This window comes from Denticeps clupeoides, chromosome 18, assembly GCF_900700375.1.
Source record: "Denticeps clupeoides chromosome 18, fDenClu1.1, whole genome shotgun sequence".
NCBI lineage: Eukaryota > Metazoa > Chordata > Actinopteri > Clupeiformes > Denticipitidae > Denticeps > Denticeps clupeoides.
Window position 1 is genome coordinate 11,460,236 of NC_041724.1, and position 25,558 is coordinate 11,485,793.

General features: G+C 41.8%; 1 protein-coding gene and 1 long non-coding RNA gene across 4 annotated transcripts; both read right to left on the minus strand.

The window, feature by feature from the left end:
* Positions 1 to 4,764: 4,764 nt before the first annotated feature.
* Positions 4,765 to 18,340, minus strand: slc7a11 (solute carrier family 7 member 11). 3 transcript variants are annotated; one of them, XM_028960835.1, is made up of 13 exons: positions 18,322 to 18,340; positions 14,802 to 15,066; positions 13,087 to 13,213; positions 12,708 to 12,823; positions 11,136 to 11,261; positions 10,522 to 10,621; positions 10,065 to 10,109; positions 9,834 to 9,957; positions 7,768 to 7,871; positions 7,002 to 7,098; positions 6,378 to 6,527; positions 5,683 to 5,860; positions 4,765 to 5,296 (listed from the first exon to the last, which is right to left on the minus strand). In XM_028960835.1, exons 2-13 carry the CDS (start codon positions 15,040 to 15,042, stop codon positions 5,241 to 5,243), a joined length of 1,464 nt encoding a protein of 487 aa, XP_028816668.1. In that variant the 5' UTR covers positions 15,043 to 15,066; positions 18,322 to 18,340; the 3' UTR covers positions 4,765 to 5,240. The 3 variants fall into 3 exon arrangements, with proteins under 3 accessions (XP_028816668.1, XP_028816667.1, XP_028816669.1); XM_028960834.1 differs by lacking the exon at positions 18,322 to 18,340 and adding an exon at positions 16,420 to 18,241; XM_028960836.1 differs by lacking the exon at positions 18,322 to 18,340 and having other exon boundaries at positions 14,644 to 14,933.
* Positions 18,341 to 19,567: 1,227 nt separating this feature from the next.
* LOC114768504 (uncharacterized) lies at positions 19,568 to 24,470 on the minus strand. Its single transcript, XR_003743069.1, has 3 exons — positions 24,363 to 24,470; positions 19,827 to 19,973; positions 19,568 to 19,632 (listed from the first exon to the last, which is right to left on the minus strand). It is a non-coding gene; the product is annotated as an uncharacterized LOC114768504 (long non-coding RNA).
* Positions 24,471 to 25,558: the final 1,088 nt, after the last annotated feature.

Consider the following 25,558-nt stretch of genomic DNA (forward strand, 5'->3'; position numbering starts at 1 on the left):
GGTTAAATGCAGAGGACACATTTCGCATGATCACTTGACTTTCATTTAATACATTTCAATGATATCGACATAAAATTAAGAAAACAAATACAATTTATAGTATGGATAATGACAATGTGCACGTATATTAAAAGGTACTGTAAATATGTGTGTTTGTCAGTGTGCTCGTGTATACATGGTATATAAAAGCTTTTAAGTCCAGCAGTCCCTTGAAGACAAAGTGAAGTGTCTCTTTTAGCTTTTAGCTCTGCTTTTGTGAGAAACCTTTTACCCTGTGATGTCAGTCAGGGCTGGGGGTCTCACATTTTCCTATTCTGCCGAGGACCACCGGGACCCGCAGTGACAGCAGAAGAAACACACACACACACAAACACAGCACACAGAGGCTGAGTAATGCCCTCGGGTCTTCGGGATAGGTCTCAGGTTGAGGCTGAGCTGCACTGACAGGTGAACACTCCTGGTGGTCGTCCTTCCTGGCCAGCGCCCGTAGCTGGACCATGCCAGCACGAGCGTTCATTTTGCCGTTCTGCTTGTGTGTATGTGAGTGCTATAAAGAAATGACATGGATGTGATCAGTCCACCAATGTGATCAGTTTAATACATTTAAAATCCACCTAATAAAATAATAACATTTCAAACCGAATCACTGATAATCCTCAATGGGCCTCAGTGTAGACTCACCTATGTAGACTCATGGTCGAACTGTGTGACTGGGGGTCAGAGGGGGAATGAAGCGCAGGCACAGGACATCAGGAATAAAGGGATTTCCTAACAAACACAATAGAAAATGCATGATGGCCAAACACAGGGGAACAAGGTACGTCTCCAAGAGCACATTAAAGCTGCCGCATTAACCCAGGGCCTGCCTCTCTTTCTTTACGGTGCCCTGATTGATCAGACCGGGTTCTGTGACCAATCAGGAGTCCTCGTCAGGCCCATGGGGTGAGCCAATCTGTGGACGTCCAACGGCCCCTGGACGTCACAAATGTGCAGTGTGTCAAATTTTGTATAACTATGCCAATTGCCAATAGCATGCTAACGTAATTACATTACAATGTATATAAAATGCATTGATGTTTTTGACACACTTTTACACAATACACAATTCAGCTTTTCGGAATTGTTAAACATTGTTAAACATGCTAAATATTTTCGTTATGTGCATCATACATTTATGGCAGTTAGCTCATAACATTAAATTCCATTTAAATTCCATCACTCTGTGCAATTAACTGTCATTTCCATGAGCAATATCAGCCATTGAAGTTTATACATTTTCACTCTCCATCTGTATATTTTTTCTTATTTTATTGTACTGCCTATTTATTGCAATGCATTATCATGTCATGTCCTGCACTTTGTTGTAAATTCAGATGCTAACCACCTCATGCACACATTATCTCACATTATCTTCAATTCTCACTACAATATTAAATTGCTGTGCTGGCTGTTGCACTCTAGCCCTGTTGGTTTTTTTCTTTATGTCACTATACATTGCACCATGACAGGCCCAAGAAATATGCATCACTACATACATGTTCTTAGCTGCTGAAGACAATAAGTCACCTTGAATCCTGTTTTTGCTTCACCAGATTTGCTCAGTTTTTGCTGTCATGCTGCATTCCTGATGTTGGATGTTGGGCCTTGACAGCTTTCACGCCTCTGCCATGTTCCTGTGAGCAACAAGACAACAGAACCAAGTTCAAGTGGAAGTGACACACCAGTATCGAATGTCTGCATCCAAGACGTAGTGCAGATTATAAACTCGAGTTTACACGAGGGTCACATATGGGGAGGTTGAGGGTCTGGATGAACTGTGAACTGCAGTTTTGGAGAATGTGGCCTGGGAGTGGCTGCTGATGTTTATGATCGAGTGAACCAGGCCCGGGGGGTGTGGCACTTCCTTCTCTACTCCCAACAGCTGATTTTTACCGTACAGAGATGCACAAAACTGAAGCAGTATTTTTGTTATGCAAAATGACTATTGCATTTTCCATTGACATACTACATAATGTGTTTTATGTCATGTGATCTATAAATGTGAAAAGTTTTTCAATACATGATGTGTTTCCATTAGACCTATTTTCTATTTCCAATTTTAGTTTGTACTCTTTAATAATAGAAATATGTGGGACATTAAATATTTCCCATCTGACCCTGCATTACAAGTCTTTGTAACATCAGCATATAGCACATAATGATTCAGAAACGTTATTATGCATTCTAACTGCATTATGAAGGAAATTCAGCGAGGTTAGGAAATGTTGCCTGAGTTTGAGGTCCTAGGTTACGCAGTCTGTCACAGGAGTGTCTGTGTGTGTGTGTGTGTGTGTGTGTGTGTGTGTGTGTGTGTGTGTGTGTGCATGCAGACTGAATGTCTTTCTTCCAGTCCGGTCCTTCTGATCACAAATAAGCAGTGCTGCTATCGCCAGGCAACAGCAGTGAGTCACGAGGCAGACCCTGCAGGAACCACCATTACAAGAACACACACATTTGCCAGAGACCACTGTGGTGTTAGACAGCTAAGTTTGAACCTCATGGGATGAAGATTTTGCCACGTCTGGAGCCAACGTCAGCTAGCTACAAAATTCTAATTCGTAAGAGAAATGAGTCTAAGCGAGTCAGAATCGTTCACTCATCATTCTGAACTCACAGTGCGGAGGGCAAAACAGACTTTCGGAGAAATCTCAGCAAGGACAATGCTCGGTCCTGTTAATTGGGAAAATTGCTCTAAATGGGTCGAACTCTCAAGGCTAATAAGGGTCAAAGTGTGTTCTGGCATTTAATGCGTTGTGCGCGTGAGTGTGTATGCATGTGCGTCCCATGCTGAGATAATCAGGTGACTCACTCATACACTCGCTTGGCTGAAATGTCAGATGGACGTGAATCATTCGGGGAGAAATGGGGTGGAAGTAATGTTGCTCTCCCTGTCTGTCAATCAGTGACAGGAAACACACACACGTGAAAACCACACACATCCACGTGATCTCAAATATTTCGGGAATGAACAAAGTGATTCATTTTCAGGTTCCTTAAGCGTCTGAACACACACACACACACACACATTCACACACAGAAAACGTCCCCAGGTCAATTTAAACAGGATAATCCATCAGTCAGGAGTCTGATTCAGACGCCGATTCGTCTCACAGGCCCAACAGGACTGACTTGCCCTGACTCACACTACACACTCGCCACCGCTAGCCTCCCCCTGACACACACTTGTTTCTGCACACTGCTCACGTATAGCTTGGGCACACATGGACACTCTACCCTTGAACACTAATCTTTTTGCGTCTGACCTTTGACACTTTATGGAGTTTTTTTTATCCTCGCTCTTAATTTTATTGTGTGTTTCATTGTTGTTACTTTTTTAAGGTGTGTTTTATAATTTGCATTGTAGTTTCTTGAGCAGCACTTATTGTTCCCACATTAAAAATAAAAATAAGATATAGTTTGAATGTGCCACAGCTCCTTTGGCACATCTAACGCTCACACACCTGCAACAAGTACATACATCTGCATATATTCTGATACAACTGCATGTTGTAAAAAATGTATGAAGAGAAGTTTAACCTACAGGCTCAGAATGGAAAGTGAAGTGAATTCTTTTTACAGCAAGGGATCAGCATGCATTTCTGTTGTGCTGCACTATATCGCCCCCTGGTTACACTTTAGAGTACTGCCATTTGTTTTTAAAATGCATCTATATACAGAAATCAAATGAAAACATAGCACAATAGGAACCCATCCGCCTTCCGATCAGCTTGTAAAGTAACACACTAGATAGTAGTGAGGTTTTACTCAAGTGGGAGGGGTTTTGGCACTTCAGTTACATCTGAGTGAATCAATTGTATTACACAGGGAGAGAAGCACAAACATGCGCACACACACACACATACACACAGACACGACTACTCCACACAGATGAAGATGAATGACCCCGGATGATAAAGTCAGAGAAACAAATTTTGATCCCTCTTTCTACCTGACTGTGGGTCTCTGTGTCCCAACTAGCAGGAAATCACAGTGGGCGTTTAGGCATTACAAGGTAATGGAATCACCCTTGCAGAGGGGATCAATCTCCCAGCCCTGAACCCTTTTAACACAGCATGCCCCATACACTCATACACACACATTACCGGAAATTCCTTTGTGTAAATTTATCGACAGTTTTGTCTCCTTTTCATTGATCATGGCCTTGAGAGCTGAGGGGTTTGCTAAGGAGGGGTCAGTGCATGGCATTAGCCTTCATTCACAGACTGACCATCTGACCCCTTCTTACAACTATCAGTTTACAGAGTGGGCCAGGGCACCAGACCGTGCTGAAATCTAGGTGAATGAGAATTAAGCTCATCACTTAAGATGCCTGGAGAAGCATCATGTCAGCCCAGTTCACATGCTTGCACCTTTTACTTCTCACTTTCACAAAGTAAGTGATAACACCCGCCATGCAGCCATTTGTAGTTTCTGGGTAAATTTGCAAAAGCAACGTAAATACAATTTATTATAAAGTCATGTTTGCTGCCTCATACCTGGAACCTCTTAACATCTCTAAAACACAGTTGTGAAACCGGATACCCACTGGATGTCGTTGTCCAATGTAGTTACTGCATTAATGAAATGCAGTAGTTGAACAATAAAAAGTCATTTTATATGGTGTGGTGACTATGGGAATATTATGACCTGTGAATATATTTTAACAAGACACAATAAAAAGCCCATTAAAGTTCAATAAAGCACTTTTTATTCAGTTCTGTCAGACGTACAAAAGGTCCATTCAAATCAGTCAGTGGATTTTTTTTTTTTTGTCCATTTATCACATAAATCACAGGTTCAATCCCCTGCCAGGAACATCAGCAGGGACTTTGTTTAGCAGCTGAAGATGTGTGATCGAACATCCACGCCAGCAGCGTGAACCATAAAAGAATACCAGTTCACGGTGTGGGCGATAATGTGAATGTGCATGCTGTATCCCAGCCACACGGAGTGGAGGTTACAGAGAAAGATAACCCATAATTCCCACACAGGTTTAGTGTGTTAAATGTCTCAGTGAAGGCACTTTTCTTTCAATTTTTCCAGTATGAAAATACCACTGGAAAGTAAACTGATCATATGAAATGCGAGCACGGGCTAAGCCTCTCTAGGGTTGGCCATCTGCAGCAATGTGATTCATTTTCACTCTCAAATACAGCCTGTCTCCAGTGAGAGCGACAAGAAAAATACGTCCGGAAGCGATGTCAATGTTCTGGTGGGACCACCTCCATAATGATCTGTAGGGATCGGTTTATGGAATCTGTAGGAACAGGAAAGCAAGACACACACGCGTTGAGAGTTATTGCATTACTGAAGTAGGAAGAAAGGAAACAATATGACATACGCATTCAGCAAATTAGGAAATACATAACAATTGCTATTGTTAAGTAATGCATCTCATCACATGTATTTTCTTTTAATCTATAATAACCAACCCCTATATATAATGAAGATTGTGGGTTTTGATAATAAATGGCTGAAGAGTTCATCACAAAATAGTGGAAGTCATGTAAGGAAGTAGCATTAGCATATAAAACCAGTTAATTAATAGCTTTAGAGTATTGATAATAAATGGCTGAAGAGTTCATCACAAAATAGTGGAAGGCATAAAACATAAAAATGGCAGCTTCCTCCATGTCATCGTACCTGAGAGCTTTAGCAGCCATTTTGGTTTTCTGTCAAAAACTATGAATATGTAGTAGGCCGGGATGCCAGTGAGGGAGATGGCGAAGCCGATCCCTGTGGTGACGAGGTCAGAGTACAGGGAGAGGAACACCATGAAGAAACAGGTGAAGGAGAAAACGGCAGGGATGAAGATTGGCACCTGGAAGAAACAGAGGGAGTTTGTCGAAGGTGGGGCAGATGACGTTGAGGTGTGACGTCATTCAACAAGTTCGCTATTCCTCAATGATCTCAAGCTTTAAGGCTTCTGAATTTCCAACCACACTTTTAAGAGCTTAATGATACTTTGGATATCACTAATAGCCTACGAATGGAAGAGTAGTTGGTCATGTCACTGGGTGTAAAGCGCTCATTTTTAGGCAAGCCACACAGTACCACCGTTCCCATCATTGCGCATTGAAGTACGGTCCAAAATGTTGCTTTTTGAATGAATTTTGACCAAACCTTTTCATCATTAGACAGCAAGCAAAGTGTTATCATATTTTAGAGAGAATGCATTTCTTACTCATTCTTTTCATGATGAGGGAAGGTTTATCACGTCCTGAATTTAAATGAATGTGATTTCATAGCCGATGGACCTCAATGTTGAGGACAATATACTGACTCAGCCACTTTATTGACTGCACTTTTTACAGGATGCAGCAGACACAGCGGCTGACCTTAAAGGGGCGGTGCAGCTCTGGGCGAGTGTAGCGCATGTAGATGAGGCCCAGCACAGCCACACCAATGAAGAGCCACCGCAGGAAGCTCATGAAGTTCAGCAGACTGTAGATGTCCCCTGAGAAGAGCAGGACTAACGTCAAAGGGTACTGCAGAGGAGCAGAAAGCAGGGAGATCAGGTCAGAGCACAAAAGGCTGCATTGAGATCAGATGATGTAAAGACAGGTGAGGTATTGTGGAACATCTTAGTGTACCAATTCATGTCTCAGTAAGACTCAACTTACTAATTAATACATACACACTAACACATACATATTAATTTACTTTTTGTACATTTGTAAATTTGGAAAGTTTTAGTACAGGATATATATATATATATATATATATATATATATATATATATATATATATATAGGTGTTTGTTTCTAACGAAGCCAAGAAGTTCAACTAATTAGAGAAATCATTAGTGAGGAAGTGGGAGGACAGCAGCAAAAGCACCCAGAGTATCTTAAGAAGGTTTTTGCAATTAGTTGAACTTCTTGGCTAAAATGAGTTAAAAAATAAAAATGTGTCTTATCAGAACAATATAAGTATAGAATTTAGATGCATGTTTTTGCTCTCACCAGTACAATAACTGCCGGTACAGGCGTATGTCTGCGGATGTGAATCATGGACAAAACCTCTGGCAGATGACCCTCACGAGATGCTGCAAAGAACATTCTAAAAAAGCAACACCACAATATTCGCATTAGTCATGAAATAAAAATTTAAATAATACATCAAAATTGCTAAATTTCACAGTTGAAGAACTTATTTTTTTGATAGTATTCCATTAGATGTCTAAAATAAATGTTTCAGTTTAGGTCTTATCCTGCATGTACAACAGCATATGCTGCTCCATCCTGATTTATTTAGCTTAAAAAAATATTTTAATAGATGAATAAATTAGTTGCTTATTATTACATTGCAAATAAAGTGAAGAGATTGTCACATGTGATACACAGCAGCACAGCACACGGTTCACACGGTGAAATTTGCATTTAACCCATCACCCTGAGTGAGCAGTGGGTAGCCATGACAGGCGCCCGGGGAGCAGTGTGTGGGGACGGTGCTTTGTTCAGTGGCACCTCAGTGGCCTTCTGATTACGGGGCCGCTTCCTTAACCGCTAGGCCACCACTGCAAGTTTTTTGTAGAGGATGGTTAATATGTCACTGCTATGTTTTGTTTAGTTTTTAATAAAGTTTATTAATCAGATATGAATCAGTGGTGGAGACCAGACCAAATATTTTTCCAAAGTCTTACAAAAAGTAATCTTGAGGGTTATTAAACTGTTAAAACCTATGTAACAAAGTTAAGCAGGAACAGGAACGGCAGGCCCTGACACTCACCTGGAGAAAGCAAACAGGCATCCATTCATGGACCCGAAGCAAGACAAGGACACGAATATGGGGACGGCCATCGAAAACTTCCCCATCAGCCTCTCAGCAAATGTCTGCACAAGGGACAGGGCAGGAGAGGGAAGCAATAAGGAAATAAAAAATAATAAAAATAAAGGCATAAGAGCAGGCAAACTTGATTCAACTTCACGAAAGCCAATAAAAAAAAAGCTATCACTCATTCACTATTGGGGTCAAAACGCCCTTAATATATTATTGTTCGACAAAGGGCTTTTTTTTTTTACTTTCCATCAAAGAGGCTGTGTAAGATGACTGGATGCTCGAAACAAAAGTGGTAAATGATTCCATTAGAAGGGTCTAATCAGATGAGAAACCTTTCAGCCTGTCTCACCGAATGGCAGCAAATCTCTGCGCTCACTTATTCAGGTGCTGTCATTTAAACTGACGGAAATATGATTACTCACCAAGAGAGCCATTTAGAGGAGCCGGCGTATTACATTACGTTCTTTTTTCTTTAACTGAGAGAGAAGGTGCCGACTGATGATGTGCTAACGGTAGCTAAGAGTGCCGGTGAACAGGCATTAGCCACGGTTTGCACCTTGCGGCCAAATGGAATTAGTTGACAAACATGATATGATGATGTGAGGGAGAGCAGAGTGGGTAAAACATCAATGCTCCTGTGGATTCTGAAAACCTGATTTCAGGGAGCACGCGGTATTGAAAAGACGGGGTAAACTGGCAAATCCTCCGCAAAACACTCCGGCATGCTTTGCAATACAGAGAGTATACTGTTACACCTGGAATTTCACAAACAGGATCCTGCCATGTTTCTCAGGCACTGATGCATCAAAGTGTGGCAATAGGAGATGCATACATAAATATGCTTTCCAATGAATTCAATCCCATTTAATGTAGTCTGGCATGAAAGCTTTGGGAGAGCACAACGTGGTGATGGAAAATTTACAGGCCTAAGTGTGCTAAATTACCGTGCTCGTCTGCCAACTCATTTGCACGTTCACAGTCAGGCAGCTCCAAATGTGCTCCAGTGGTGCTTCATTAAATGATGCTGAATGCTGATAAGGGGGACATTTTTGTGGCGTAGCATGCTGGGAATGTTCACACATGACAGATTTACTTGTTTGTTAAATTTAAGCTTTGATAATGTTTCTGCATATTTGGTCTGGTTGTGGACGTGGTCCTGAGATGATGTTTGTGATATCGGCTGATGGAACTCTGAATAAGTGCTATTATGAGCAGAACAAAAATCGAAGGGAATGAAGAAGACATATCGGGAGCTTTGAAATTGGATGATTCTATTTATTAAGCATGGCTTCACCTATATTCCTGCGTGTGTGATGCCTCTGTGCACCTGGCCTTGCCAGGGGGAAGCTCTTCACATGTGTCCTGGGTCCTTATCACCCACGAGTGCCACCTATTAGACTTGGCTGATCAGGACCATTTAAAAGTGAACCTATGTCATTAGCTTACTGTCGTGCATTAACCTACTTGCCATAGTTGGATACTTGTGATGCTGCCTGTGGTTCCATTTTTTAAATGAATTTGTCACTTCACAATGTCAAGCGCCTGTGTCTCATTCTCTCGACAGGACGTTACAACCACAACCTCTTCACATTTTTTATATAATACAACATTAACATTAATTGTGTGTGATGGAAATAATCACATTCAAACAAATAGGGCTGGATGGGTTGAAAGTTCTTCTTCTCCAAAATACAGATAAATCCTGGCCTTTTTTTTTAACCAAAGACGTTATTTAGCTAGCAGTCCCCTTCACAGCTTTTATTATAACTGGGTAAAAGTTTGTCTATTTGCTGTTACTATTTATTTTTTATTTATTCATATGTGTGTGAATAAAATACGTGTAATCATTGATGCATGGTGCAGCTCACAAAATAATTGCTATTGATAAAGTCACAGAGAATACATTGGTTGAGGAAAACAATGTATCGACTGGCAAGCGGCCAGACCATTTCCTATCATCGTTCTTTCTCCCCAGGGCCTTTCTAGGTGGCATAATGCGACATAGTGTCACTCACCACAGCCACCGCGCTGGAGGCCAGCAGCTCCTCAGCTGACATCACTGTGTAATAGGCTACATTGGTCAGGACGTAGCACAAGGTCACGATTGTCATAGAGATACAAATGGCCAGAGGAACAGTCCTAGAAGATAAGCCACAAGCAAGTCAGCGAAGGGAAATGTGACAGGCAGAGCCAGCAATGAACTCAGAAATGTCCCACATTACCCATATATTTTATGTTATACCAACCTTTCAGGATTCTCCACTTCTTCTGTTACAAAATTCAAGTAAAACCTGTCAAGTGATCAAAGATGTGTGAGAAATTATTCACATTATTCAGCAAATCAAATAGTTTCCTGAATAATGTGAACAAATTAGAGGCGTTAACATACAGAAAAAAACACCACTGGGATGTTTGGCTAACTCGCACATTGTACGCATTTTTTAGTACCTGTAAATCTTGTGTAAGGAATGAAGGAACAATCACTACGTTTTCTCAACTTAGCATTACATGATTAATGGCCTTGCGTACAGAGCCATACCTCATAGCACACATTCAACTCTGCTGTTTCACTGTTATATGGCTTGGTGCCTATGGCCGACTGACACGCAGCACTCCCACTCCTGCAATGTTGCTTAATTAATTAACTTTGTGAATTGAAATGGACTCGTTCTGGCTGAGCAGAGGAGACCCTGGAAAGCTCACCAGCCAGCGTAGGCATACATCCCTGAGTAGAAAGCCAGCGGAAACCCAGCCAGATCGACGCTCTGTAGCTCGAATGCATTCTGGAAGTTTTTGGTCTCACCTTTGAGCACACAGAAAACAAACATGCAAAATATGTACATTTCCCAAGAATTATTTTGACCATTATAAAAATGATGTCGCTATTCGAAACATCACAACATAGAATACATACCACATGAGTACAAATTGCCCATTCTGTCTTGGGAAATGAGCACATGAATATGCTAACTACTTCCACATGATGATTTTTTCCAACCAAACACTGGATTTTACTAATTAATACCATTATTACCAGTAACAAGACCTGTTATGGAATTCACAGTGAACAAAAGCATAAAATCAGACAAGGGAAATGCTTTTTTCATGGGACTGTAGATACTAATGAGGATGACTAAAGCACCCGAGGAAGCATGTGGAAGCTCACATCTGCTCTTTATATATGTGGCAGGTGCAGCAGGATCAGCTGTCTCTTTTTCTTTAATCATTGCACGCTTGAAAAAAATGGTAATTGCTCAATAGAAAAGAAAATGAATTTGAAGATCATTTTTGAAAAGCAGCAGCAGCAGCCGTTCTACCTTTGAACAGCTGGTAGAGGCCAGGTACGATGATGATGCCCACCGCCAGCAGTTTACAGCCGGTGAGGAAGATCTGAAGCCGGGCTGTCCAGCTCACACTCATGCTGTTGAGATAGATCACTGAAGCTGTGGCACAATGAAGATAACGAGAAAATCAGAATACATCAACATACATCAGGTAAATAGCAAAAAACAATTGAAAATTAGTATCAAAATAATACCTGTTGAACTAAATTTTGCTAAATGAAATTTAGGGCGGATAGTAACCTCACAGCTTATGGCACTGTCTTCACACTAATGCTATGCACAGAACTAAAGGTGGGATTCTTCACTAAGGTAAGGTCTTCTTCAAGATACTGTTAACTATCAAGTGTCATGATCCGGTCCGAAAGGGGTTACTCCGGTCCGGGATCCAGACCGGAGTTTCACTGTTGTCCTGTGAAATGTTCCTTAATCGTTTTCACCTGTGTCAATTGTATAAAGCTGCCCTGTCGGTTCTGTTCGCTGTCAGGTCTTTGAAGTTATGTTCCATGTTCGGATGTCTGTCCTGTCTTGTCCTTCACCCATTAAACCCCGGTTTCGTGATGTCAGCGATTGCGTCCTTCCTCGTCACCTCTCCGTTCACCTGCCTCGTCATGCCCGCATGGTTGTGACATCAAGCAGTTCTGTCTTATTTTATCTATTTATGTAATTCCTGCAGATGCCCATGACCTCAGTAGCATTCATGCCACATGCTTAACACATAGCTTAACACCAGTATTAAAATAATGGCCTGAATGCACCAAATATTAAAGCACCAAATCAAGGATTGTCTAATGGTCCCTTCAGAAGAGGAATCAAGTCTGGGAAAAGTGGTGTAGTTATTACTGTAATACTGCTACCCAAAACCCAGTGGAGATGCTTTTATCCTTTATTTTGTTACCAATCAGTACTTAACTATGCATATGTATTAATTAGCATTAGCACACATTCATATATTTCAATAGCTGTCACAAAACCAAAACAGTAATATTTGGAGACATGTAGTAGAAAAAAACATTTAGGTTGAAAAGTGGTAGGAAAATTAGTTGAGGTTGTTGTAGGAAAATTAGATTATTGCAATATTTTAATTTGGGGTGTAATTTTATTAGCATAGCCACCACAGTCAGGAACCAGGAATGCATTATCAACATCCATTATTACACAGGAATGCATTATCAACATGCTAAGTCCTATATAAGGTCTACTTATGGTACAGCTGTTGGAGAACATCTTGCTTGTGCATCATATCCAACAGAGGTCTCTTGATTTTTTTTTTGTTTGTTTGTTTTCTACCACCTCAACTAATTTATTTCCTACTGCGTCGATTTTTATTCTACCACCTCACCTAATTTCTGTTTCCATCATGTTTTTTTTTTTTCTGCCATATGACCCCTAGGGGGCTCTGTAGCTGTCAAAACAGCCTACCAACAATGCAAATGTTAGTTCAGGAATTTTAGCCACATTTTCCCAATTCAAAGACCAAAGTTAAGCATGTGTGATCATGCGATGGATTTTAGCTGAAGAGGTGGCCCTTTTGATGCACTGACGTACTTATTCCGAGAGTTGTGGTGAGTTTGATCGCCAGCTCTGGAACGCCACAGGGCATGAAGATGGGTTCTAAAATGTAACGTCCGAACGCCAGAGATATCACTGCCAAACCTGCGGGTCTGAGATTAGAGATAGGAGACAAAGGATAATTAATTGAATGCATGCAAGAGTTTTTTTTTTTCTGCCATGTTGTGTGTAACTCTAGGTTGCTGAGAACAGTCCAATAACTGTTCATAGCCTTGGATGTCCGATAGCATAAATCCTGTTTGTTTTGGCATAGTTTCATTTGGCTTCTGAGGAAATCCCCCTTTAAACCTGATTCAGCCCTTATTGTGGAGTCAGAGTCAGAGATGGGTCACCAAGTGATCTGGGCTTTACAAACCTTATTGCGATCAGGTCAGCCCAAAGCTGAACAAAAGCTGCCAATGGCCCGAATGCCTCCAGAATATACGTGTAATGGCCCCCAGACTTCTTAATGCTGGTGCCCAGCTCAGCATACGAAAGAGCACCTAGGGGGAAAAGATATGAGTATTTTAGTACAACAGGACATGTTGAGACAGCAAGAAGATAAATGAAAGGAGAGTTGAGATGCTGTAAAGAGTTTAGGATATTCAGAGATATCCCACAGTAGTTAGATTGACCGCACAGTAAGTACAACAGCTCTCCAGTTGGGTATACATAAACATGCATACACAATACCTTATTTCAAAGACTCATTGGGTTTGCACACATATTACATTGTGCTCTTAAATGCAAATAAGTGCAACAAAAAGTGTGACCTACTGTTCTCATACACACTAAAGTAGACACATTTTAATACATTTCTTGAAATGTCATATAAGTTTGATATAATGTCTCCCTAAATGCAGCAATAATTCCATCAAAAAACATGATTTGAAGAATACGCAAATTATAGTCCCAATGACTGAGAACATGAATCTGATTGACTTAAATGACAGTGTTTATACAGAATTTGAATTCTATGTTACTATGTGTAATTTATTTGTTATGTATTCAGGACCCTCCGTATTTGAACATTTGCATCTATAGTAGTAGGGTTGTGGGTTCAAATCCCAAACCGCCAAGGTGCTACTGAGAAGATACTTACACACTGTCCCCTGGTGGCTTTTCATGTCTGCCCATTGCTCACTAAGGGTAATAGACACATTTTGTTGTGTGCATTGTGTGCTATGCTTCCTGTGTATCTCTTTCACTTATCTTCTATCTAGAGCTGGTCTCTCCAACCCTAGTCTTGGAGGACAACCTCTCTTAATACCACCTAGGTTGTATGAGCTGAATCAGGTATGAATGGTGAAACACTCTACAGCAACATAGGGTTAAGTGTGTCACTCTGGAGGACAATGGCAGGCTTTACATGTCAGTAGCTCCATAGTTCGTTACCGCAGTAGATGATGTAAATGTATAGTTCAGGGAAGGTGTGGTTAAGGGATCTGTATAAGACAACAAAATATGCACATTTGCTAACTGTGTTATAATGCAAGACTATGTTTCTGTTTATGGGCCTTTTACATATCAGGCTGACTGGCTGACAAATCAGGGCAGGTCAGTTTACTTCACACCATGTGAGCAGATTACAGCCATTTAACTCTCATTCTATCAATCTACGCTGACCAGTGACACAACTACAAATGAGAATGTTCAGACCCAGCATGCATTGTGCGAGCCAGTTACAGCTCAGTTGCATATTTCCTTTTCTCTCTTTCAGTTCTATATCCGTGTTCATTTAATCATACATTCTTAAGAATCGTTCACACCGCTGATCAAAGGAAGCTTGTATTTTTTTCCTGTGCTCATAAAGGCACACGCTTCCTGTGAGACACTTAACTTGTTCTTTTTCTTTCTGATAAAATGACTCTATTCACCTTAGCATAGAATAGAACACTTTAATGAAGCTGACTGGATCGGGAGACCCACTCACCCTGGATTCTGCACGGCTTAAATGTCCTGTTGTACTCAATGTTCATATTTTTGAATAAACATTCAGTGCGTGCTGACCCTGAGCTTTGTAGTCCTGACACGGATCTACAGGCAGACAGAACTGAATGGGTGCGTGTGTATGTGTGTGTGGCAACTCACCAAACAAAGACAGCACTCCGCAGGCAATCCAAACCACCAGCGACATTCCCACGCTGCCGGAGTTTTTAATGATGCCCTTTGGGGAGATGAAGATTCCTGCTCCTATGATGGTCCCAATGATAATGGAGATTCCCCGGAGCAGTGTCACCTTCTTCCGCAGTTCCACCTTTCCCTCGGGGACATTCTTCCACCCATCCTGAGTCCCAGTGTTTCCAGAGGGACTAAAAGTCCTTTTATGCATTTTAATCCCACACACACACAATAACTACAACACACACACACACACACACACACACACGCACACACACACTAAATTGGAATATCTCTTCAGTCACTTCACCATAAACGTGTGTAAGTCTCTGTCTCTGCCACAGCACCGGTGTGTGTATCAGTTGGCCGGCTGAGCTTGTGTGACCTCGAGCCACGAGTTGCGTGGTGCTCCTGCCGCTCTGAAAACTTCCGCTACGTTACAGTGAGTCACAACTAATACTCATTTGAATAGTTTCACCCTCCTCCTTCTGCCAATTTTCTCCCTCTTCTCTTCTCTTCTCTCTCCCTCAGCCTCTGTGCTTTTCACCTCCTTGCCTCCCTGTAACACTGGTGACTGTCAAGACCGTAAAAAGTCAGTAAAAAGCTGCTTTCTCCTCTGCTGGTAACTAATGGCTCAATGGTTTCCAAAAGGCAGAAACACCTGTTGCACCAACTCATGCCCTAAAACACAAGATCTGACAAGTTTTGGCTGACCAGGTGCTTTCAGGTCGGCAGCCAAAATTGCCTTGCACCACGGGCGCTTGTTTGTGAAGGTGTTTCAGCATGAGTTGTGTAAAAAGTCTTCAGTGAGTGAGGCAGGGGGAGGACAAGAACAGGAAGCAAAAGTCAACCATAAAAAAGAAGTATAAAAATAACCAGAGGTAAGAGTGTGGGGAGTTATGTGAAATAGCAACCGATTTGGAAAAAAGTTCCATATAACATAACAACATAGAATTTTATATTGAATATTATACATTGTTAAACTTTAGCAAATGCAGTAAAGCTATATACGACATCCTCTGCCTTTTTTATGTGATAATGGGAGTGTCAGTGTACATTGCTATGGCAACAACACTAAATGCTGCCGTCACCATGATAATGCAAGTCTCTCATGGGAGTTGGCAGGAGACCTGCGTGTGCACATGAGACCTGAGTGAGAGAGCGAGAGAGAGAACAAATAGGAAGCGCGATCGGAATGGAGTTTTTTTTTTTTTTTAAGATAATTTATTCCCGCCACTGTGCCGAATGATGAAGAAACGTGCCCACCAGCTCCCCTCCGGCATCAGACCCGACACATTGTCTTGCTGTATTTCCTTCCTGCCTGTCACGTCTTTTGACTGATGCAACGCCTGCTCCAGACAGAAAGCTCAACAAGGGAGAGAACTCGGAGACAAATGGTGAGGCAGTGAAAGGTGGGGTGAGGCGTCGATTCAGCTTTTATAAAATTCCGATACGCTGACAATATCCATGCTGACAGCGACATGCATTGGTTTAAAACTGATTACCCCTTAGTCATGCGTCACAAGCACATTTATAATGCATGATGTCCCATAAATAAAACATTATGTTGTCTTTTGTGGTATCTTACCCTTGCTTGGAAACAGTTTGTTCTGTAATGCTGATTTACTCCTATCAGCCAGGACTCACCAGAACACTTATCTGGTGCATATCTCAAGCAGCGACTGGGCTGTTCCTGGTGTACAGGCAAGAATGCTGACCCCTTTTCCAAAGCACCAAAGAGGGAATATGGAGCAATGGGGGGTTTTTGAGGTCACGTGGACTGCCAGGTGTGAGTTTAGAGATCAGTGTGTGACGAAGATAAGGTGATAGAAGAAGGGTGATTGTTTAGCCATAATTCTGCTGAGGATCCTTGAGTCCTGCATTGATATAGATGTTATTTGGACACGTAGCACCTACCTAAACATTTTTAAATACTGAATAAAATGGACTTCTTTCAAGATAAAAGGAGACAATTAATAAAAATATATAAGAAGAATTCTCACATTTAATTTGAACAGCTTAACAGCTGCTTGAATGAGTGCGTACATGAAAAAAGAGGACCAACAGGAAATCTGAAACAAGCATAATCTTCAGCGATTTCTCATAACCAGGCAACTGGGAGGGTCTTAAAGCTGAATTCTTGCTTCCATCCCTAATTAAAGTCGAATGCCTAGAAGCGGTGACAACAGGCAGGCACAGAACTTAATCACTATCATTGCACTTCCTCCTGTTTTCTCGGAAGTCTACGCAGGGGAAACCAGAGGAACAGAGAGGAATAGTAGAACGCACTAAAGACATTTATGGAAAATATATGGTCATAGACACATCACAGCGTGGGTGGTTTTTGAATGACAAAATCTGAATCTGACCACGTGTGAAAAATGCTAAAGTGGAAGTAAAGAAATTCATTCCCGGAACTGGCAGCACCAACATGAATGGGCAACTACTCATGTCAGTGAATCAGGAAATTTCTGAAAAAGTGTTGAAATTATTACATCATTACTACGCCATGAAGAGTTTGTGACATCAGGTTGCGTGTGCATTTAGTGTGGGGGTGTGCGTGTGTCCGTGTATTTATCTGATATTCATTTATTCATTGATATTCATTGATATCTGAAATTCAACTTTATTCAGATTTTATAACAATAAGTGAAATGCCAAATCTTACTGACAAAACAACAAAAGAATTAGTTATAAAGATATCTAATTTATATTTAAAGTCTTTTTTTGGCCACTTTCTTTGCAAGATGTCTCCTGATAAGACTGTAAATGGTTTTCAGTACAAGACCAGCATTTGACTCAAGACTCAAGTGAAAACAAAAGACCACATCGGAGGTCAGGCAGCACAGCCCTGGGGCGGCCGCGAATGGAGAGGAGGGAGGAAATGGAGGCTCTGAAGGTTCAAACAGAAGATGGACCCAACCCTCCCCTGGAGCATTAACCCTGAGATGCAGAGAGTGGTACGTCGCCCTGTAATCTGTGTGCATGAGCTCTAATGTGTTTTCAGTGAAGCTGGTAAAGCATACGTATGAGATGTGGGGCGGAGGTTAGTCTCAGTTTTTTTTTTCCTTTTGTTTTGTCTGTCTCTCCGTCTTCATATCTTTTAAACCATCCGTGTTTCCTCTCCACCTGGCTTGTATGTATATACATTTTATATATATATACAATTTTATATTTGCTCAATTTTTTTTTCCAACTGTCAACCTATTTTCTGCGAAGATGTCATATGAGTAACAGTAATCAAAACCCCCCAAAATGCAGTAAAACTTGTGTGTTTGTAGCCATTGTGAATATCTTTGTGGGTGGAGATCCCTATATGTTGCATTCACACACAGCTAAAAAAAATTCACACACAAATTATTATCTTTTTTTACATCACAAAAATAACTGACATTTTAACAAGGGTGTGTACACTTTTTATATCCACTGTGTATATACTCTATACACACATACTCGGTCTATTTGCACAGACAGCCCTGAAAGCACTCACCACCTCCGCTATTTGTGATGATGATGGCTGCTGTCAGTCAAACACGCTCTCTGCCAGGCCTCTGAGCTCACCCGGGCCTGAATTATTCACCACGAGGGCCGGAGTGTCCAGCAGACCCTATAAATATAATGGCACCATCAGAGCCTCACTCGCAGGGTCAGGACAGCTGTTGTGTTATTACTGTCACCATATTCGCCAGCCTGACACCGGTTCCGGCTCCTGTGGGCTTCCGACTCTCCAGGCTAGCAGCCCATCAGACTTCAGAAAAACAGCACAAAAAAGGTCTTTACGGGCTTTATGTCTGGTAGCATGCTAACTGCATGAAAGGATTTACCAAAAAGTGAAGCAGGGTGGCTTTAATAGACTCTCATGGAGATGGAGTAAGTAAGCTATCAAATCATATTTACACAACTGCCATGCTTCCTGAACACCAGCAAAAAGGGCAGCTTTTCAGATATTTCGGAAGCGCTGCACCATCTCATGGACATGATACTGTATGGTGTTAATGGCTTTCGCGATGACATCACAATACATTGTAGAACATTACATTGCCAATGTCAAAATTAACACGTGCAATTCATCACGAGACACTTTATTTAAGTGAAGCGATTGTCACATGTGATACACAGCAGCACAGCACACGGTGCACACAGTGAAATTTGTCCTCTGCATTTAACCCATCACCCTGAGTGAGCAGTGGGCAGCCATGACCGGCACCCGGGGAGCAGTGTGTGGGGACGGTGCTTTGCTCAGTGGCACCTCAGTGGTACCTTGGCGGATCGGGATTCGAACCGGCAACCTTCTGATTACGGGGCCGCTTCCTTAACCGCTAGGCCACCACTGCCCCATTTAGTTTTTAATGCAAATGTGGGTCCCAGTGGGTTTTTAACGGCATCCAAAACACATGTTGGGTTGGTCCCTGTTCCCAGGAATCCCCACCAATCCAGATTTAATCGCAAGTGTTATGGGATTAACAATGACAATAATAAATCTATTTATATCTACTTATAATCAGAAGGTTGCCGGTTCGAATCCTGATCCGCCAAGGTTCCACTGAGGTGCCACTGAGCAAAGCACCGTCCCCACACACTGCTCCCCGGGCGCCTGTCATGGCTGCCCACAGCTCACTCGGGGGGATGGTTAAAAGCAGAGGACACATTTTGTTGTGTCACCGGGAGCTGTGCTGCAGTGTTTCACAATGTCAATCACTTCACTTTCACTTTCACATACTGTACTTGTAACTAGCCTGCTAAACAGATGGGTGATGGTCTGTGGTAAATGCAGATTTTCTAGTTTTAGACAGCTCTCCATCTGGAAATTGAATAAACAATGGGATTATTACAAATCTGATCAGTGATAGAATTCATTATTCAAAATACCTGCCGGCACAGAAATCTTCAGAGTACAGAAAATAATAATGATGAAAAAAAATAAATAATTCATTACAAAACTACAAAAGAAATGTTCCAGCAGTCAGCAGTCTTTTCAGGAATTGCTAGGTTTACCTTTTTCCACCCTTTTCCTGTTTGCTGTTGCAGTTGTTTAATTATTGAACTGCACGTCAATGCAAAGGCCCCAGTTTCAGCATCAGCCGGCAGTCGCCAAGGGCAAGACTCCCAGCATGAAGCCCATTTCCCAGCTGAACTCTTCACCTATAAAATATGTACAACAGACGAGACACACACACCAGGCAGAAGGGAAGTTTTTTTGACTTTTTGATTCGATTCTTCTCTTCCCCATTTTCAGTATATGTGGCACGACAGATGACTATATTATTCACTTCCATCTGTCAGGTGACACCAGTGCCTCCGGAGTGAAACATTTTGGCCTCGACATCATCCACTGTATATTTTAATGAATGGTAGGAAGCATTTACGAATAGTTTCGCTGCCACTAAAAACAAATAGCAGTGCAACATGATTCATGAGGCCAGTGTGGTTTACCCTTTATGATGCTACTACACTTGGAATACTGATGGAAAAGTGAATAATAGTTGATAGCAGGCCATTCAGGTAAAATCAAATTAATGTTGGGCTACCATGTATAACCGGTCATATAATATTTTTAATAACTGTTTGTTCTTAATGTTAAACTTGCATTATAATACCATCTATCGGATGTTTTTGCAACCATTATTTTAACAATGTTTGTTTGGAACTCTAAAGTGGGCATCGGGATTTGTGGAGCATCCGACATCGATCAGCCCTTACACTAAGTTGTCAAAAAACAAATCATTAAAGCTGAAGAATGAAATCATTTTTTTTTCCTAGGTGCTCATCCGGCGAAATATTTATTGACCTCAATTATGTCTCGCCTTATTGGATTCTCTGTGCCCGTGACTCAGGAGCCAGTTTGCAAATTAAAACTTGCAGGGGAAGGCGGATCTTATTGAATCGTTGCTTCGTCAGACCAGCTTTTTGCAGATCAGTTCTTTGCAATTCACCATTTTTCACCTGCAACAGCATTTCACAAGTGATTCTTACCACCAGTTGAATCATGGTGCATGGGCTAAAATCACTTCTCTCGCTCCTTAACTCCTCAAACACATCGTTGTGTTGTGTGGGCCCGCGTGTCCCGTTAGTGGTGGGGAGTATTTACGGCCTTCTGGTGAAGGGAAATCTAAGCGGACCGGACAGCTGTTTACTTTCGAGGTGGGTTCGCCACGCTGATCTCCGGCCCTGGTGTTTGCGGGATTAATGAGAGGGGATTGGGCGGGGGCAGCGGGGGCCGTGGTAAATTTAATGACTGCCCGCTCCGCTGCACAACGCCATTAAGGCAGCGAGTCCGACGGGCAGCCGGTGACGGCGAAGAGCGAGGCTCCCGCTTCTCCTGACGCCAGCCGAGAGGAAGACTCAGGGCTGACAGCCGCTCCACCTCATCCCTACAACAGGAAGCTGTGCACACAAGTGCTTATTTGCGGCTAATGGTCCGTGGATTGATAATTAATAAGCAATTACCTGATCACTTTAGCAGTTAGTGTGAGGCATTAGGCTTCTTATATCATTCTGCTTGCAAAAGGAGAATTTATGGATATGATTGGTCCTTTTTTCAGCATCCTGGTTGACATGGATCTTCCTCCATTTTCAACAACATGCCACAACATTAAAACCACTGCTGGGTGAGGTGAATAGCACTGACAATCTATTTATAATGATTCCTAGCATGGGATATATGAGGGAACAGTTTTCCATTCATGCAGACAGATCAAATATGTTTATATGGCCATAATGATATCATACTATGATATCATATCACAACATTTCCCACTATATCTAATTGAAGCAGTTAGATTTCATTGCATTTAACATATGGACGTCTTAAACTCTGAATGTAAGTGAGTGATTGAAAGAGCGAATCCTGGACCTACTTAGAAGGTTTCAGTTATTCATACGACACAAAATATGTAAAGAGAGCTTTTTTTGTCATTTTGTAATAATATGCAAGTCCTTGTCCACCAGACAAATCGGCTGAAATAGAACATTGTAGAGCAATGGAATTAGGTGGTGTATTTTATGTTGTTTTTTTCCATGTGGACGGGCAGGTGTGTGTTCATTGTTCACCAGCGAAAGACATGACAGCAGGATGCACAACTGGGAGAAGACAAGCAAGTGGAGGCAGCGTGCTGTTACTTGACAAGTTCCAGTAAAGATTACAGCAGGCTACAGACAAGTTGCAATTTTCCCTGGTTGCCGCGTCCTTTTTCACCAAGCAAAACGTGTTCTGAGGAACATGACAAAGAGTTCAAGGTGTTCACATGATCTCTATATTTGCAAAGATCTCAGCATGATTGAGTATATGCCGGACATGTAGGATCCATGGGGGACCCACCTTGCAATTATATACATGATTTACAAGGTATGCTGCTGATGCCTTGATACCAGATACCACAGAGGACAATTTCTGAGGTCTTTAGAGTCTACACCAGAATGGATCAGAGTTGCATGAACTGGATCCACACAATATTAGGCAAGTGGATTTCATGTACAAGGACGATGTGCGGTTTATCCTCAAATTTAATATTTTGGAGTTTTATGTTTTGAATGCATTAGTGGTTATTGAGGAGAACTGCAGCATGCTCAGCTATAAGCTGTCTTCAGGCAGATGTGAGTTTATACATGTAGGAAGGGTCCAGCGTTAATCCCTGTATCGTGTTTATATAAGAGGAAATCATTAGCCTCTCACGCAATGCCCTTCTTCCTGAGCTGCAGGAGCTCCCGTCCCCCCTTTTGCCTCGGCCTCCATCATTCCCTCCCCGTCCCGTACGAATAAAGAAGACTGTAATGATAAGATAAGTGCAAGAACGCTTTCTCGACATCTGCAGTAAAGACTCAGAGCCATGGAGAAGGCTGCTGAGATCTCACCCGAGGTGCGGATTATGTGAGGAATTGTAGCCGTGTTCTGACAGAGCTACAGCTTCTCTTTTTTTCCAACTTGTGCTGGAAGGAGGAATCCTTTGGGCCCAGGGAGGAGATGGGGAAGACCGCATGATGTGCTACTACTTCTCCACATCTGACTGGGTGCAGATGGGGGTTTAATTCTGTAATTCTGTTGTGTATGTGTGTGAATAAAAAGTCTGCATGTATGTGAAATAATCAACAGAGGTCTGAATGCAATGAACAATGGCCAAAAAAGTTGGACACTCTAAAACAGAGTTCCAGTTTGGACATTGAATCCAAATCCAGGGATTTACTGATTCTGATTGGTCACACAGCCTATGAGGTACCCAGACCTTGAAGTAGATTTTGATTCAGAACATTCTCAATAGGCTTAAAGTCAAGACTCTTTGGTGGGCAAACCATGTAAAAAATGTATGACTCTTTTTCCATCAACCATTTTTTCACAGCGCCTGATGAATCATGACATTGACATCTTGAAATATGCTTTGAAATATCAGGAGAAAATTCCATCTATGGAATAATGTTGATAAACCCAGACATGACCAACTGAAGCAACTGTTCCCACATGCTTGTACAGTAAGGACAATGCATTGTGGGTGCATCGCTTCATTCACTTCCATTCTTACATTGATGATCCCAGCATTAAATACAGATTCATTGGATCACATGACCCTTTTGCATTAATCCAGAATGTGCTTCCTAGCAAACTGAAGCCATTTTTATAACCACAGACCTGTTTAATCCCAATCATCTAAATTTCATACTTTTACTTTCAGCATTAAATAGAGCTGTGAGTTCAGCTGTCAATTTTCTACAATTTCACTTCAATAAACATTTAAAATGACTCTGATCACAATCATACAAGATTGTTTTCCAATCACAACTTTTCTGCTGAGATCCTTACAACTTGTATTAATGTCTTGGCCGATTCAGAACCAATTCCATAGATCATCTTATTTGTTTTACTTGCTTGATCCAAGAGTTCTGAAATACAGTTACATCTTATTCAGGACCACGGGATTTGTCTTCCAATATGGCTGTTTAAGTACTTGGAAGGCATAGGTTTTACCGTTTCTAGGCTCATGGATGCCCAGATCTGTTCCTTCATCCAAATGCACAGCAAACCAAAAATGGCACAGGTCTGGAGACATTCAACCCAGTCCAGTGGCCCCGGGACAGGAGACTCCACCATTACACACCGATCTCAGCGCAAAATCCTGCTAATGCCATGCTTGCCTCAGCGTACGCTCATCGGCACTCAATTTTAAAAGGAGGGAAAATCATTATGATGGGGATGTTGTAACTCACCGCACACTGGGCCGGGGCAAAGACTGAATTATCCCAGAGAATTAGCGCTTTCACTGTCGCCATCGATGAGACTGAGAAAATGAGGCGGGGGAAGGAGGGAGGGGGTGGTCTCGGCTCGGCAGGATAACCGAGCAAAAATCCTCAAAAACTGTGTTCTCCGCTGGGTATTCTGCTCACGTAATGCCATTACACGTCCACAAGAGAGAAAGAGACGGGCAAACTCGGCCCTAATCCGCATAAAGCCCAGACTGAAAATGCAGCCTTGATTCCACTTTAATTGAAGACACATTTTATTTGATTTTTGTTTCATATGTTAGAAATGAAATCGGGACTTACAGCGATTGGGCTTTCATTTCACTCCTGAAGTGATGCATCAGTCCGGCAGATTAACGGAAGAGGGAGAGAAAGGGAGGGGTGCAGCACTCATCTTGTCTTCAGAGATAGATCAGCATTGTGGACGTTTGGTGGCCACGTGGACACATTTTGTATGGGAAAACTTTTCAATATGACAAAAAAAAGTACTTCTTAATCCTGTCTGCTCCACCAGCTTTAACTGCTGAGCTTTATGAAATAAAGTAATGTTCTAGCAGCGTCCAGGTAAAAATTCTACAAACTGTTATACATTTTCTTACAACGCCTCTGGTAGCCCGTTATAGCTTTTATGTTTCTCTGTTGTTTTTTTTTCTTCCACTTATTCATCTGGTATGTTGGCCCTGGTGTAAATACTCTCACTTCTTCATTGCCTCTTAAAACTGCATCATTACACGTTGACCAGTGGCTCGCCGGGGATTTAGAGCTTGTCTAACATGAGATGCAATGTGGTTGATTCATTCGGTTGCACATCTCTGTCTGTTTTTCCGATTGCGATCTAGGGCTACACTATTCCAAATTAACATCAAGATCATTCTGGCTCTGTGTAAAAGAACGATGTTTTAACAGGCATTTCTCGAATTTAACCAACTCACGTAGGATACTCAAGTAATCATAGAAAACATGAATAAGAATGAATAAGAATTTTTATATATATATCTGGTATTTCCTGAATTTCTCAAAATGTTTGCAATTTTTTCTGTGCTCTTTGAAAGTCTTTGAACATCTAAGTTGATCATGACAATATCTTATTCAGTCTTATTTGCTCTGGTATTGCCATCGTTTTTAAAACAGTTAAATTACCCCAGAATTCATCTGAAACATCGATGCTCTAGGTTAATGACAATATCTGTGATCTGGAGACATCACATGCAAACCAGCCATGAAAAGTCCGTTAAGAAAGACATCATCCCTGGCGATTAAACGAAAGCCACTCAAGTAAATTGAATTTCCCGAATTGCCATGGATACATGGCTGTGGAGTAGCCTGTAGAGTGGGAGCACAGTGAGAGGATGAAAGCGTTGCCGGTCGCGAGTACGAGCCACTGCATTTACATCAGCCACTGCCCGTAACATTCTTTAAGGGCAAGAGCAAAGCTGCGGAGCTCGTTCTCATTCGCCAGACGTACGGGGTGAGACGCGGCGAGACGCGACGAGCGCCGA

Excerpts from the sequence above, each read along its gene's own strand:
- slc7a11 (XM_028960835.1), bottom strand. The coding sequence starts at position 15,042 with ATGCATAAAAGGACTTTTAGTCCCTCTGGAAACACTGGGACTCAGGAT. Across the intron at positions 10,622-11,135 it reads CCTCTACCAGCTGTTCAAAG|GTGAGACCAAAAACTTCCAG; the intron begins GTAGAACGGCTG and ends GTGTGCTCAAAG. Across the intron at positions 7,872-9,833 it reads CCTCCAGCGCGGTGGCTGTG|ACATTTGCTGAGAGGCTGAT; the intron begins GTGAGTGACACT and ends TCCCTTGTGCAG.